General features: G+C 42.5%; 1 protein-coding gene across 3 annotated transcripts in view; it reads right to left on the bottom strand.

Moving 5' to 3' along the window:
• rasal2 (RAS protein activator like 2) overlaps nucleotides 1–15,963 on the bottom strand; it is a 449,735-nt gene that overhangs the window by 61,645 nt on the left and 372,127 nt on the right. For all 3 annotated transcript variants that reach the window (XM_070887403.1, XM_070887404.1, XM_070887402.1), the window contains one exon: nucleotides 5,303–5,456. In XM_070887403.1, coding sequence (XP_070743504.1) covers nucleotides 5,303–5,456 — 154 coding nt within the window. The remainder of the gene's footprint in view (nucleotides 1–5,302; nucleotides 5,457–15,963) is intronic.

Raw genomic sequence — 15,963 nt, forward strand, 5'->3', positions numbered from 1 at the left:
AAAAGCTTCCATATTTAGCCTATACCATTTGCACTGATTTCCTTCTTGAGCGGACTATGCAGCTGGCAGCACAGGTATTTAGCATCTGGTCCTAAAAGGGCTCTAATTTAGATTTCCTCAGTACAATCAATTCCCTTTGAAAATCCCAATCTTCAACTGAAGACCAAGTATCAGGTTTCCCCTCTCCTGTGAGGAAGTGCCTGTCCTTCATTCAGGCGCCCTTTCTCCCTCCCGAAAACAGTGAATTCACAATCAGTAACTCAGCATTTGGTGAGTCACCAGCACAAACTGGTGTCATCCCATTTCACAATGCAGCCTGCTGAAGCACTAACACATGGTCAATTCAACAGAATTTCAAAACATCAAATCTTCCCGACGAAAGTTGTTAGACTTGTGACCAAGTCAGGGACATGGTAAAAATATCTGAATAAATAGGCATGAATCATATTCTTTAAATATCACTGCGACATGGTAAAACCAAATTGTAAAATTCACAAGTTAATTATTACTTATCGAAAATAAGTGATAATTGCATCTGGCTGTCGTACTAGAGGGACCGGTGTTGCTTGGCACGCATCAACTGCTTAAATACAGTTGCAAGTTACAATCTAGAGTCCAACCTATATGTGCATCCAAATGGTGCGCCACAGGAGGGCAGAGAAACATAGAAAATAGGTGCAGGAGTAGGCCATTCGGCCCTTCGAGCCTGCACCGCCATTCAATGAGTTCATGGCTGAACATGCAACTTCAGTACCCCATTCCTGCTTTCTCGCCATACTCCTTGATCCCCCCAGTAGTAAGGACGACATCTAACTCCTTTTTGAATATATTTAGTGAATTGGCCTCAACAACTTTCTGTGGTAGAGAATTCCACAGGTTCACCACTCTCTGGGTGAAGAAGTTTCTCCTCATCTCAGTCCTAAATGGCTTACCCCTTATCCTTAGACTGTGACCCCTGGTTCTGGACTTCCCCAACATTAATAAGAACATAAGAACAAGCTGTGACCTGACACTGAAACTATAAGAATGCAGTGATCTGGTTTGTAATGAGGTTGTATTTAACAGTTTTGTGATTGAAATCTATTCTGCCCATCAGCAAACCTGGGGACCAAAGAAGGATTCTGAAAATGTACATTATCTGTACAGATAGCAAGCTATTTAAAATTAATTTCATCAGCTAAGAATGAGAGGAATGATGAAGTCAGCAGGTAAAATACTGTCGTGGGCTGGGGCATTGGACGTTGTTGGATTTGCTCTCCCCACTACACATCTGTATCTGACTGGATGACCACAGCAATTGTAATGCTGCATCTTGATTATCAAGTTCTTTTCTCCCTCTCATCCCTTTTCTGAGGGGTAAATTTGCACAATTTTTTTCAAAGTAACATTTTTACATATTTTAATTCAATGTGTCGCATGATTCATTTTCTTTTGTTGGAGATTACGTTTTGCAAATTAGCCATGGAAAAATTTTGGACTCTTCAGCCTGGCTTCTATACATTTTCTCTTTTTTTGAACCCTTGAAAATTCCTAAATTGTTGTGTGGTGATGTCACTGGTGCTGGTTTGGCCCTTAAAGACCCAATTAATTTTATAAATCGCTTTGAAAGATTTGAATACCTGAATCAAAGCATGTTTGTTTTTTTTCTCTCTTTGCACGATCACGGTAATTGTGTATCTAATAATTGTATGTCAGGTTTGTACTCCATTTGATAAGTAGCCCCATATGTCATGTGGTACATTTTGCTAAATGAACACTTCCATATATTATCTGGAGCAGAGTTAGGTTTTTATTTTGTAATTTATGTGTTGGATAAGTGTGCTGTATGAAAAGCTGCACATTCAACTTGACACGTTAATCCAGAAAGTTTATGTTGTGCGCACCCCTGATGAATTATAGACATTCACACAGTACCTACACCACAATTCCCTGGGTTTTCATTGTCTGAACCAGGGACTTGAGTACATAAATGTAGGCTGACACTCAAGTGCAGTGCTGAGGGAGCGCTACACTGTTAGAGGTGCCGTCTTTCGGATGAGATGTTAAACCGAGGCCCTCTCAGGTGGATGTAAAAGATCCCGTGGCACTATTTCAAAGAAGTGCAGGCCAGTTATCCCTGGTGTCCTGGCCAATATTTATCCCTCAATCAACATAACAAAAACAGATTATTTGGTCATTATCACATTGCTGTTTAAGAACAAAAGAACATAAGAATTAGGAACAGGAGTAGGCCATCTAGCCCCTCGAGCCTGCTCCGCCATTCAACAAGATCATGGCTGATCTGGCCGTGGACTCAGCTCCACTTACCCGCCCGATCCCCATAACCCTTAATTCCCTTATTGGTTAAAAATCTATCTATCTGTGACTTGAATACATTCAATGAGCTAGCCTCAACTGCTTCCTTGGGCAGACAATTCCACAGATTCACAACCCTCTGGGAGAAGAAATTCCTTCTTAATTCGGTTTTAAATTGGCTCCCCCGTATTTTGAGGCTGTGCCCCCTAGTTCTAGTCTCCCCGACCAGTGGAAACAACCTCTCTGCCTCTATCTTGTCTATCCCTTTCATTATTTTAAATGTTTCTATAAGATCACCCCTCATCCTTCTGAACTCCAACGAGTAAAGACCCAGTCTACTCAATCTATCATCATAAGGTAACCCCCTCACCTCCGGAATCAGCCTAGTGAATCGTCTCTGTACCCCCTCCAAAGCTAGTATATCCTTCCTTAAGTAAGGTGACCAAAACTGCACGCAGTACTCCAGGTGCGGCCTCACCAATACCCTGTACAGTTGCAGAAGGACCTCCCTGCTTTTGTACTCCATCCCTCTCGCAATGAAGGCCAACATTACATTCGCCTTCCTGATTACCTGCTGTACCTGCAAACTAACTTTTTGGGATTCATGCACAAGGACCCCCAGGTCCCTCTGCACTGCAGCATGTTGTAATTTCTCCTCATTTAAGTAATATTCCCTTTTACTGTTTTTTTTCCCCAAGGTGGATGACCTCACATTTTCCAACATTGTATTCCATCTGCCAAACCTTAGCCCATTCGCTTAATCTATCTAAATCTCTTTGCAGCCTCTCTGTGTCCTCTACACAACCCGCTTGCCCACTAATCTTTTGTGTCATCTGCAAATTTTGTTACACTACACTCTGTCCCCTCTTCCAGGTCATCTATGTATATTGTAAACAGTTGTGGTCCCAGCACCGATCCCTGTGGCACACCACTAACCACCGATTTCCAACCCGAAAAGTACCCATTTATCCCGACTCTCTGCTTTCTGTTAGCCAGTCAATTCTCGATCCATGCTAATACATGTCCTCTGACTCCGCATACCTTTGTCTTCTGCAGTAACCTTTTGTGTGACACCTTATCGAATGCCTTTTGGAAATCTAAATACACCACATCTATCGGTACACCTCTATCCATCATGCTCATTATATCCTCAAAGAATTCCAGTAAATTAGGTACACACGCGTTCCCCATTATGAATCCATGTTGCGTCTGCTTGATTGCACTATTCCCATCTAGATGTCCCGTTATTTCTTCCTTAATGATAGCTTCAAGCATTTTCCCCACTACAGATGTTAAACTAACCGGCCTATAGTTACCTGCCTTTTGTCTGCCCCCTTTTTTAAACAGAGGCGTTACATTAGCTGCTTTCCAATTCGATGGCACCTCCCCAGAGTCCAGAGAATTTTGGTAGATTATAACGAATGCATCTGTTATAACTTCCGCCATCTCTTTTAATACCCTGGGATGCATTTCATCAGGACCAGGGGACTTGTCTACCTTGAGTCCCATTAGCCTGTCCAGCACTACCCCCCTAGTGATAGTGATTGTCTCAAGGTCCTCCCTTCCCACATTCCCGTGACCAACAATTTTTGGCATGGTTTTTGTGTCTTCCACTGTGAAGACCGAAGCAAAATAATTGTTTACGGTCTCAGCCATTTCCACATTTCCCATTATTAAATCCCCCTTCTCATCTTCTAAGGGACCAACATTTACTTTAGTCACTCTTTTCCATTTTATATATCTGTAAAAGCTTTTACTATCTGTTTTTATGTTTTGCGCAAGTTTACATTCGTAATCTATCTTCCCCTTCTTTATTGCTTTCTTAGTCATTCTTTGCTGTCGTTTAACATTTTCCCAATCTTCTAGTTTCCCACTAACCTTGGCCACCTTATACGCATTGGTTTTTAATTTGATACTCTCCTTTATTTCCTTGGTTATCCATGGCTGGTTATCCCTTCTCTTACCACCCTTCTTTTTCACTGGAATATATTTTTGTTGAGCACTATGAAAGAGCTCCTTAAAAGTCCTCCACTGTGCCACCGATTAGTCTGTGTTTCTTGTCTACTTTAGCCAACTCTGCCCTCATCCCACTGTAGTCAGTATGCTCGTAGAGTATGTCCTTCATATCTAGCAAGTTGAAGCCAGTGATAAGGGAGTGTAGGGGGAAGAATAGTCAGCGTAAGAAACTTATTAGTGACCAGCTCTCATTGGCCAGGGTATAATTCAGAAATGGAAAACCAAAAATAGAAGAATGAGAAAGAGCAATATATAAAAAGCAGAGGGAGTGATTGTTGAGAGCATATTTCAGCATCACACTCTATAGTCCTTGCTCAGCTTAATGAGAATGAAAAGCTCAAAGTGCTATGAAGCAACCATTGCTGTTGTGATACATATACAAACTCCCAGTCAATGCCGGATTCCACTCAACATTTATCAACTACATATTTCATCAAGAGTACCCTTTTTCAGAAATGTCACTCTTCCTCTGGTCACCCCTCTCCAAACATCTTCTGTGGCTGTGTGTAAGATCTGCACATGGCCTCTGCTCGGAAAGTATCCACCAGGAGGCAGGCAAGAGCAGCAGACTAACTTCCTCGTCCAATTATCTACTCCTCCCTGTGAGAAAGATCCTGACCTTCACTCCATATCCCATTATCAATGGCACATTAGACTGCAACTCCTATAAGTAGATCCATTGCATCATCCCTTCTGAACAGTCTGTCTCAGTGATCTTATCCTATCAAGCCTGATGTGATTTAAAACACCACATTCGGCTTTTACAGGATGCTCAGTGACCACTCGTGGATTACAAAATAAATGAAATTACTAACTACGGGAAATATAAAACACCAGCGCCTGCTGCGGCTATGCAGTCTGATAGTATTTAATACACCGTTGACCCGAATAGATCTTCTATCTCTGCTGCACACATTGAGTCATTAGAATAACCCTGTAAAAAAAATGTCACACTTCCGATCACAGTTCCAATTAGGTAATGAAACAGTACCTCAAAGCAGAAGTCCTGCCCCAGGATGCTACTGTGCAAAGGTTTAACAAAGACATCCTGCTCCATGCTTAATTCCAAAGCCTCAACCGCACTGCCTGGACTCAGGAGGGATTCATGGGACCGCGATTCTTTCAATTTTGGTAAAGCACGAGACCTGCAAACAACAACAAAAAATAAATTATGGCAAAGTGCAGCACCGAGCACATGAAAAACACAAAGAAAACCTTGTGTGAAGCAAAGAAAATTACAATCAATATCAACAGAATTATGGATCATCATATTTGTGTTTGAACTGTTATGTGAATGCATACAGGGTCATTTAATGCACCGGCCCTCTCCCTTTTGATGTTACCCATTTCCAACCAACGGTGAGGAGAAGAACTGCACTTCAATCTTATCCAATGCTACTCTATAAACAACCAGAAGCGATCTGCAAGGGTGGCAAGCGTTGAACTACCCCCAAATGTTACTTGCCCGGATAACCATAAATACATGAATATGGAAATGGACTGGGGGTTAGGGAGAAGAAATATATTTTTCTTCATATGGAAACTATGAAGGGTGAACCCTTGTAGACAAATGAGTGAAGTATCAGTCCTATTATGCCTCTTTTCCCAGACCAATATCCATACATGGTTTATCATCATGTCGTAGGGGCATTACGCACAATAGCTGCAACCTTCAGGTATGGAAATTCAAGTGCTGAAAGCAGCCAAATTTCAATAGGAAAGAATTGAAAACTTTTTTGTTTTCTCTTGTTTTAGTTATGACTAGAATCCAGGGTGCTCACCAGCCTTACCTACAGGGTAATAGCGGTGGGGAGTGACAGAGAACTCGCATTTGTGTCACACCTCATGACCAACGAATTACATTTGTAGTGCAGGCACCATTTTTATGCAGCAGCCATTTTGTGCACAGCTTAGACAAGCATTAAGCAGCAGAGTGCCAACAGTATCTTGTCCGTCAAGACAAGGACGTCAATGGCACCTCTCCCTCGTCACAACCTACCACAGTTGCTCATCTGTTCAGAGAAATGCTAACCAGTTCCCCCAATAAATTATTTAAATGCACAGAGCTTTATAAAATAGGAGCTCAAATAGCAGCCATCTTTGCTCCTGTCCAGTTTTCTTCCTCCTTTCTGAAGGCAGCGACCCAAACTTGGCACCATCAGCCCTCCAGTGCCTCATCCCATTGGTCATTCTGTGCAGCAGGCTAGATAATGAACAAGCTGTTCAACTACAGGGTGGGGGCAGGAAAATCACAACCAACCCAAACCCGACCTCACTCAAGATTCATCCACACATGTTTTGCAGCAAATTTTGTCTAGATTGCTGTCAGCAGTTGGAACTGTGGCTAAATATTTCATGACCCAAATCAACTAACTCAGCACAAGAGCAGAGATCAAATCTGGGGCCGCTCTGATTGCGATGGCTCAGCACCACACAATCTACTAACTTATCGGAGGAATTATTGAGCATTTTTATGAATGTATACGCAACTTTCGTAGGCCGTTACAAAAATATCATGTGGAATAACAAACTTATTCAGTGGTTGATAACCTCAAACAGGTACTCTAAATATAGAACAGATGATAGCTCAACATGGTGGCACTACAGAATTAAAATTATTGCTTGACACGCACTGAACTTTTTCCCCGGTAGATAGATGGCCGTTAAAAAAAAAAATCACCATTGACATTTTATATCCCCTCCCCAACTTTACTTAACTACTCGCGCCCTGCAGTCACCATGGCTGGTTTGTTGCCTACTTCTCAGGCCACTGCTGATGGAGCTCAGAGCCAAGCTGCTGTGAAGGACCTACCAGAGACAAAGGCCACTTTTTCTTCAATTTTCTTCCTGGTGAGTGGAGAAGTGCCTGCAGCCGACCTGGCAACTCCCCTCAGCGACAAGACTGAGATTGGGACCACAGCAGACTGAGGGAAATCAACCCTGCTTCCCACCACACTATGCCCTGCAGCTAATATATCCACTCTTCACCTCTATGGACTCCCTTAAAATGAAATAATTGATAATAAATCAAGGTGACAACATTCAGTCCCTGCCCAGCTCCAAAACCTGCTCCACTGACAAACAGGAAAAACATCAAGTCTCCAACCTCTAACCTTGAACCTTAATGCTCCAGTGGAACAGATGCTGAGAACAGATTTGCAAACACATCCAAATCTTGGACAAGTGAGGTTTCACGAGTGCCACGGGCAATTCTTCAGTTCAGCCGGGAAACCGACATCTCAGCACATATGCAAAACAGCACATGAAACAGCAGCATGTGCGTAATGTCAGATACTGCAAAGCCATTCTACTCAAGTCTGCTCAAGTAGCCGGTCACACATTGGGATTGGGTACAGGCAGCAGCACTGGACACAACACCCAGTGCTCAGAAATGTCCCTCAAATACAGAGACCATAAAAAAACATCCTCTGTGTAACAAGTCTCTCACTGTAATATGCTATCTCTATGGATTCCAAAAATAGAATTGGCTCAGGGCGACTGTATTGAATAGTGTTGTTCTGCTTCAGTGTTATTTTTATTCTGTAAAACCTTCACAGCATATGGCTAAGGACAGCACAACCAGTAACAAGACATAGCTCACAAAACCTTTCAGGAGGGGGGCAATCTATGCCGGGTGCGCAGCAGTGCACATAACTCACTCCTGTCTACAATGCCTGGGGGATTTGATGGCTTCCTCGCTCACTAGAAAACCTCCCTACTTCACTGCGCTCTGTGAAATATCCTGTAAATCTTTATTCCCGCATCGCTGAGAAAACATTAACATCCGTCTGCAATATCACAGTTCAATTGAAATTCTTGGAAACATCCTGGAGATTTTTCTCCCCACGATTCAAAGAATGTGTGTGTGCAGGGGGAAAACAATTTCTCTAAATAAAAAGAATCCAGATTCCAAATAGAAAAAGGTACATTCATAAGATAAGATAATATAGTGTCTTTATTAAATATACTAAATCTATGGGAAAAAAAATGTTCCACAGATTCTGTGACAAGTTGGCCAATCTGGAAATGGGGGCAGGAGCAGAGGAAGACATGAGGAATACATTATTGATACACCACTTCTGGTAAAGTATACATCAACATAAGTGTCAATGTCAGGCGCAGCTACATCACTTCACTCCCCACCCTACCGAGTTCCTCATCTCAGCAGCACTGTTCCAAGTGTTGCTCTTCCCTGCAGCCTGCCAAGCAGCAATGCACCGAGACCACCCACTGAGCTACGTGAGGGATATCGGGGGGGGGGGGGTGCGGAGAGAGAGAAAGTCAGATAAAGGATGTGGGATAAGGAGATCTAGTAGTACATATATAATCAACTTGACAAATTCGATATATTATGTACACAGATAAAGTACACCTAAAAGTCACTTCCAAATTGTCTCTAGACCAGTAATTTGTTTTCACCATGTAGCAAATCCGTACACACACATACACACACACGTATGATATGCATGCATGTGTGTGCACGTTTGTAAACTAGAGGTACGGCTTGCCCTCCCCATCTGTAACCTCCTCCAGCCTCACAACACCCCCTCCCCCCACAACGGAGATGTCTATGCTCCTCTAATTCTGCCCTTTTGAGCATCCCTGATTATAATCGCTCAACCATTGGTGGCCGTGCCTTCTGTTGCCTAGGCTCCAAGCTCTGGAACTTCCTCCCTCTCTACCTCTCCTTCCTCCTTCAAGATGCTCCTTAAAACATATCTGTTTGGACAAACTTTTGGTCACCTGCACTAATTTCTACTTATGCGGCTCGGTGTCAATTTTTTAAAATCTCAATGCTCCTGTGAAGCGCCTTGGGATGTTTCACTACGTTAAAGGCGCTATATAAATACAAGTTGTTGTTGCTGTTTGTGATTGAAATAACAATTTTTGATGAATGTTTCCCACAGCAAGGATGTCACAGTTGCACACGTGAACCTCAGTCTCTTCACCTTGTGGTCATGGGGAAGGAGGACATGTTCCTGTGATCAGCTGGGTCAGAAAGTGGTGGATAGAAGAAAAATAATGAAATAAAAGTGAAAATTAACCCATGTTGTTCACACACATCATCTTATGGTGGGTTTAAAGTACCACAGCTGAAGGCACGATGACAGCTCACCGACCCACACAATGTCAGATAAACAAGAAATGTGACCAGGATGGACACAAGTAGACAGAATAAACATAGAAACATAGAAAATAGGTGCAGGAGTAGGCCATTCGGCCCTTCGAGCCTGCATCACCATTCAATATCATGGCTGATCATGCAACTTCAGTACCCCATTCCTGCTTTCTCTCCATACCCCTTGATCCCTTTAGCCGTAAGGGCCACATCTAACTCCCTTTTGAATATATCTAACGAACTGAACTCAACAACTTTCTGTGGTAGAGAATTCCACAGGTTCACAATTCTCTGAGTGAAGAAGTTTCTCATCTCAGTCCTAAATGGCTTGCTCCTTATCCTGAGACTATGACCCCTGATTCTGGACTTCGCCAACATTGGGAACATTCTTCCTGCATCTAATCTGTCCAATCCCGTCAGAATTTTATATGTTTCTATGAAATTCCCCTCTCATTCTTTTAAATTCCAGTGAATATAAGCCTAGTCAATCCAGTCTTTCTTCATAAAACAGCTTAAGGAATTTTTTTCTTTAAAAGCTGCAGAGCCCATGTCAGAACACCAATGACACTGCATCCACTCAGTATTTTTAAAACTCTGATGTTTCACTCAGAAGCTGCTTAATCAAATTGACACGACACTATACTTACATTAGGCAGCTACGCAGCCATTTAACAGAGCATCCCCAGATCATGATGGAAGCTACAGGCTAGGGGAAAAGGTGATTGCACCTTTTTCCTTCTCCGAACACCAAATGCAAGGCCAATTCTTGCCACAATCTTCAAATCACACACCTTAAGCAGGATGTTTCTCCAGTCTTTTTACAGATCTCTGGTGTCGCACAGATCTTATTAGTACAAGAGATAGTTCTGTTCCTGAAAATCTTTTGCCTGTCAAACTGAGCTATTTTGCTGGTTTCTACATCGCAGGGTTGCGCACTTTAGAAACTCCAACTCCACGGACAAAAGAAAAAAAAATCACCACCTTGGAGCAGCCTCCAACTTCACCCACTGAAGTATCCCACACGCACGAACGGCAAACTTCCTCTCAACTGCATGCTGGGTATCAGGCCAACTCCAATTATTGTTCCCTCTCACACAAGATAAACCGGGCAATTTTCTTCATTTCAGTCACAGGCCTAGAACTTATTGATTTTTCTCCCAAACGAGCAGGGCCAGCCGGCCACCATGTCCTGATCAACTGTGGGCCGGACACTTCTCGTCCCCTTGTCTCAATGGCATGGCTGAGTAGGCCAATTGTCTTCACCTGGTATCAGGCCCTTGTTCAGAAAAAGACACTTCTCTTCAAATTCTACCCATCGCAAGGATTTTAAGAGTCAGTGATGCTCGATCTCCTTTCAACCACACAGCTAGAACAGGTCAAACCGCTCCCATTTTTTCCTGGCACACAATGGGATAAGAATGATTCTCTTCACCTCCAGGCACAACAGGCGACGATTCGCTTTTTCTCAATATTTTAATAATGTGCACAACACAGGGGGAAGCAAATTGTTCAGAGGAACGAAAATGATTCCCAAATAAAGCTACCACTTCATCACCAGCTCAAACAACATAAACACAGGCCTGACGCACAATGTTTTGTCCCACCTGGGGCTGTTGTTATGGCAATGCACCTATGAGAAGATTAGTGTCTGAAGGCAGCAGGGGCCATGAGCAGTAGAAGCACTTGCATGCTGCTTCTTTACTGCAGCACTCGTTGAACAGCACACCGATTCTCAGCAGCATAAATCAATGTGACCCTCAAGAAGAACAATAGTAATTTCACCTCGAGAAGGACTGTCCATCACATGACATCTTCAGCGTCTCCGAGCACACGCCAGCTGAGCAGTAAGCTCGAGTGCAGCAACCCACTGCGTAAAATGCTCTCATACAGATGCTTTCATCTGGATTCCGGCCAAGTCAAACTGTAGTGACAGGGATTAAATATAGAATGATGGATGGTCAGGAGCACAATTAAAGATATTCACTGTCCAGAACTCAGCTCGGTAACTGTACAAAGCCCAAAACAAGGGCACTGGTGTACATCTTCATAATTTATCTTTCAACCATTTGGAGGAAAAGACTTTAAAAATCATTAAGCCGATTTATCTCATTAAAAGAATGGTTGGCATTACGAAAGGATGAGTCGACTGCACAGGTAAGCAGACGGTTTTAATTAACTGCAACAGACCAGGAAGCTGAGCGATGAAAACTGTAGGAAGATGTCAGATTGAACAAAATAGATGTTAATTAGAACACAGGATGACAGATCAGTGTGTAAATGGCTGCGTGGAGGTATCTGTTCGAAGCAGTCTAAGATAGGAATGTGGCTTTCAACGATGCCTCCTTGAGATTTAGAGGGCATGAATTTATATGTCAAGCTATGAGATAATGTGCCATTTATAATCTTTTTTTTTTAAAAAGGAGAGTAAAAGGAGGCTCTGTTTTAAAAAAAAAAATATGGACAGTTGAGTACAGTAAAGTAAATGAGTCCATTAATGGGAAATATATATTTTTTTTAAGTATTGTAACTTTAAAAAAAACAAATACAGTTTTTCCTCTTTGGTCCTGCTTAAACATTGCAAGAAAAGAAAAAAAATTGCTCATGGCATCTTGAGCCCAGAATTGTAAGCAAACAGGGGGTGTAGGAAGAGGATAAAAAGAGAGGAGCAGCTCAGAATGAAAGGAATGTATCGTCTCACTTCATTGTTGAGGCTCCACATTCAAATTGGCCATGTTCCAAATGGAGGGGGAAAACTAACAGACACTTAAATTTAATTCTCACAGTATCATGTGAGCTACCCTGTTTCCCGAACCCTTGAAGCATGCAAAAATTAAGCTCTAAGCATTGAAGAGTAGCACTGCCTCAGTATTTTACTGAAGTGTCAGCCTTGATTTTGTGCTCAAGTTTTGGAGTCGGTCTTGAACCTCGAACCTTCTGACACAGAGGCGTGAGTGCTACGATGACACTTAATCTAAAATTCTTTCTTACTATGTCCAAGTGGTAAAAAAACATCAGAGGTGGGAAGCTCCATACAAACCGATTTTGATGAATGTTAGGAGAGCAACAGCACTCTGCAATTTAATAGTGACTTGGTCAAAGCAAGGAATTCATTTTGCAGGAGGCAATTTTATCTCGCCTGAGCCTCAAGAGAGCAACTTAGGTGCACCACTGTTGCTCGTCAACAAAATAAAATCCAACCAGCTTGTGTCTAGGCAGGCTTCCAAAATTGAAAACTGCTATATCATGCATGCGCAAGTAATCTCCTTTAGCAACTATCCCCTTTTGAGCATTATGAATTGGTCAATGTTTTAAACTCAATGGCACAAAATCAACATTACACTGAGCCCATTGTGTGAGTCATTTCATAAAATAATTGCAAATACTGGGTCTCCAATAACAGCTAGCTCATAAGAAGGTGAACAAAGGAGCAGGAGTAGGCCCTTTGAGCCTGCTCCACCATTCAACAAAATCATGGCTAATCTTTTACCTCAACTCCACCTTCCTGCACTATCCCCATATCCCTTAATTCCCTCTGTTCCCAAAAATGTATCGACCTCTGTCTTGAATATACTCAACGACTGAGCACCCACAGCTCTCTGGGTTAGAGAATTCCAAAGATTCACAACCCTTTGAGTGAAGAAATGTCTCCTCCCCGCAATCCAAAATGGCCATCCCTTTATTTTGAGACTGTGACCCCGTGTTCTAGATTCCCCAGCCAGGGGAAACATCTTAGCATTAACCAAGTCAAGCCCCTTAAGAATGTTATAAGTTTCAATGGAGAACAATTGCAAAGTGCCGCAGTACAGCGGGACCTGAGGGGACTTGTGCATGAAACACAAAAGGATAGTATGCAGGTACAGCAAGTGATCAGGAAGACCAATGGTATCCTGGCCTTTATTGCAAAGGGGATGGAGTATAAAAGCAGGGAAGCCTTGCTACAGTTATATAAGGTATTGGTGAGGACACACTTGGAATACTGCGTGCAGTTTTGGTTTCCATATTTACGAAAGGACATACTTGCTTTGCAGGCAGCTCAGAGAAGGTTCACTAGGTTGATTTCGGGGATGAGGGGGTTGACTTATGAGGAAAGGTTGAGTTGGTTGGGCCTCTACTCAATGGAATTCAGAAGAATGAGAGGTGATCTTATCGAAACTTATAAGATTATGAGGGGGCTTGACAAGGTGGATGCAGAGAGGATGTTTCCACTGATGGGGAGACTAGAACTAGAGGGCATGATCTTCGAATAAGAGGCCGCCCATTTAAAACAGAGATGAGGAGAAATTGTTTCTCTCAGAGGGTTGTAAATCTGTGGAATTCGCTGCCTCAGAGAGCTGTGTAAGCTGGGACATTGAATAAATTTAAGACAGAAATCGACAGTTTCTTAAACGATAAGGGGATAAGGGGTTATGGGGAGCGGGCGGGGAAGTGGAGCTGAGTCCATGATCGGATCAGCCATGATCTTATTAAATGGCAGAGCAGGCTCGAGGGGCCATATGGCCTACTCCTGTTCCTATTTCTTATGTTCTTATATTCTTAATTAGATCACTTCTCATTCTTCTAAACTCTAGGGAAATATAGACCTAGACTATTCAACCTCTCCTCATAGGGTAATCCCTTCATCCCAGGAACCAATCTAGTGAATCTTTGTTGCACTCCCTTGAAGGCAAGTATGTCTTTCCTTAGGTAAGGACACCTGAAGTGTACACAGTACTCCAGATGTGGCCTCACAAATGCCCTGTATAATTGTAGTAAGACTTCTTTACTTTTATACGCTAATCCCTTTGTAACAAAAGCTAACATACCATTTGCTTTCCTAATTGCTTGCTGTACCTGCATGTTAACTTTCTGTGATTCATGTCAAGGACACCCAGGTCCCTCTGAATGCAAACATTTCCCAGTCTCTTGCTATTCAAAAAATATTCTGCTTTTTTGTTTTTCCTACCAAAGTGGATAACTTCACACTTCCCCACATTGTATTCCATTTGCTATGTTGTTGCCCACTCAGTCAACCTTTCTATATCTTTCTGCAGCCTCTTTGCATCCTCCTCACAGCTTACTTTCTCATCTAACTTTGTATTATCAGCAAACTTAGATATGTTACACTCAGTCCCTTTATCGAAGTCATTAATATAGATTGTAAATAGCTGAGGCCCAAATACTGATCCTTGCGGACCCTTATAGTTACAGCCTGACAACACAAAAAATTCCCGTTTATTCTTACTCTCTGTTTTCTGTCCATTAACCAATCCTCAATCAATCCATTACCTCCAATTTCATGAGTCCTAATTTTGTGCAATAACCTCTTGTGTGGCACCTTATTGAATGCACTACATCCACTGGTTGCCCCTTATCCATGCTACTAGTTACATCTTCAAAAAATCGTAACAGATTTGTCAGAAATGATTTCCCTTTCATAAAACGATGTCGACGCTACCTAATCATATTATGATTTTCTAAGTGCCCTGTTACTACATCCCTAATAATAGATTCTAGCAATTTGCCTACTATTGATGTCAGGCTAACTGGCCTATAGTTCCCTGTTTTTTTCTCTTCCTCCTTTCTTAAATAGCAGGGTTATGTTTGCAACCTTCCAATCCTTGGGGACTGTTCGAGAATCAAGGGAATTCTGGAAGATTAATACCAATGCATCCACTATCTCCACAGCTACCGCTTTTAAAGCCCTAGGATGTTGGTCATCAGGTCATGGGGATTTGTCGCCACTTAGTGTCTCCAGTACTATGGGCTCAATTTTCCCCAGTGATTTGCGCCGTTTTTTGGGAGCAGGCTGCTCTTTTTGGTCTTAGTTGAAAAGCCAGAGAGTAAGAGTGAGAGTGAGAGTGAGAGTGAGAGTGAGAGTGAGAGAGAGAGAGCGAGCGAGCGAGAGCAGCCCCATCTTTTTGGCGCAGATCAAGGCTCCACCCTCAAAACTAAAGGTCGGGTTACGCCATGCCAAAATGAAAAAATCCAAAGGGGCTTACTTACAATATATTTTTTTGCCGTACTTAGGCCCCCCGCCCCCCAAAAAAAAATCGGGCATAACTCCAAGTACACCAAGAAAATGCTTTGGAGAAAATTGAGCCCAATGTCTCCGGTCTCTGCCTCTAATGGGCCCACATTTAATATATCACTGACTACGTGGGATCAGTGCGTTGCCAATGGCATTGGCTCAATGTAGAAGCTCCTATAGGAAGAAATAAATAATTGCCCAGATTGATGAAGGTCAACTCAGAGAAGTCAGTCAATGAAAGTGTCAGCTTGGTTCAGCACTCTCTTCAGAATCAGAAAGTTGTGGTTTCAACTCCATGTCAAAATAATTCAATACGCAAGCCAGAATAGCTGAATGTTGCACCCTGATAGATTTCAGTCATGATCTTGAGACCAACATACAATTTATAAACATGCACAAAACTCGCAACAAGCCAGTTAGGTATCTACCACTGCAGGGAGAAAGCCTTACATGGTTATGGTGGCCTTCTTCAAAGCCAAATAGTCAACTGGAACTTTGATGAGCACTTTGTCATATCTGGCTCTCC

Source organism: Pristiophorus japonicus, chromosome 8, assembly GCF_044704955.1.
Source record: "Pristiophorus japonicus isolate sPriJap1 chromosome 8, sPriJap1.hap1, whole genome shotgun sequence".
NCBI classification, from domain to species: domain Eukaryota; kingdom Metazoa; phylum Chordata; class Chondrichthyes; family Pristiophoridae; genus Pristiophorus; species Pristiophorus japonicus.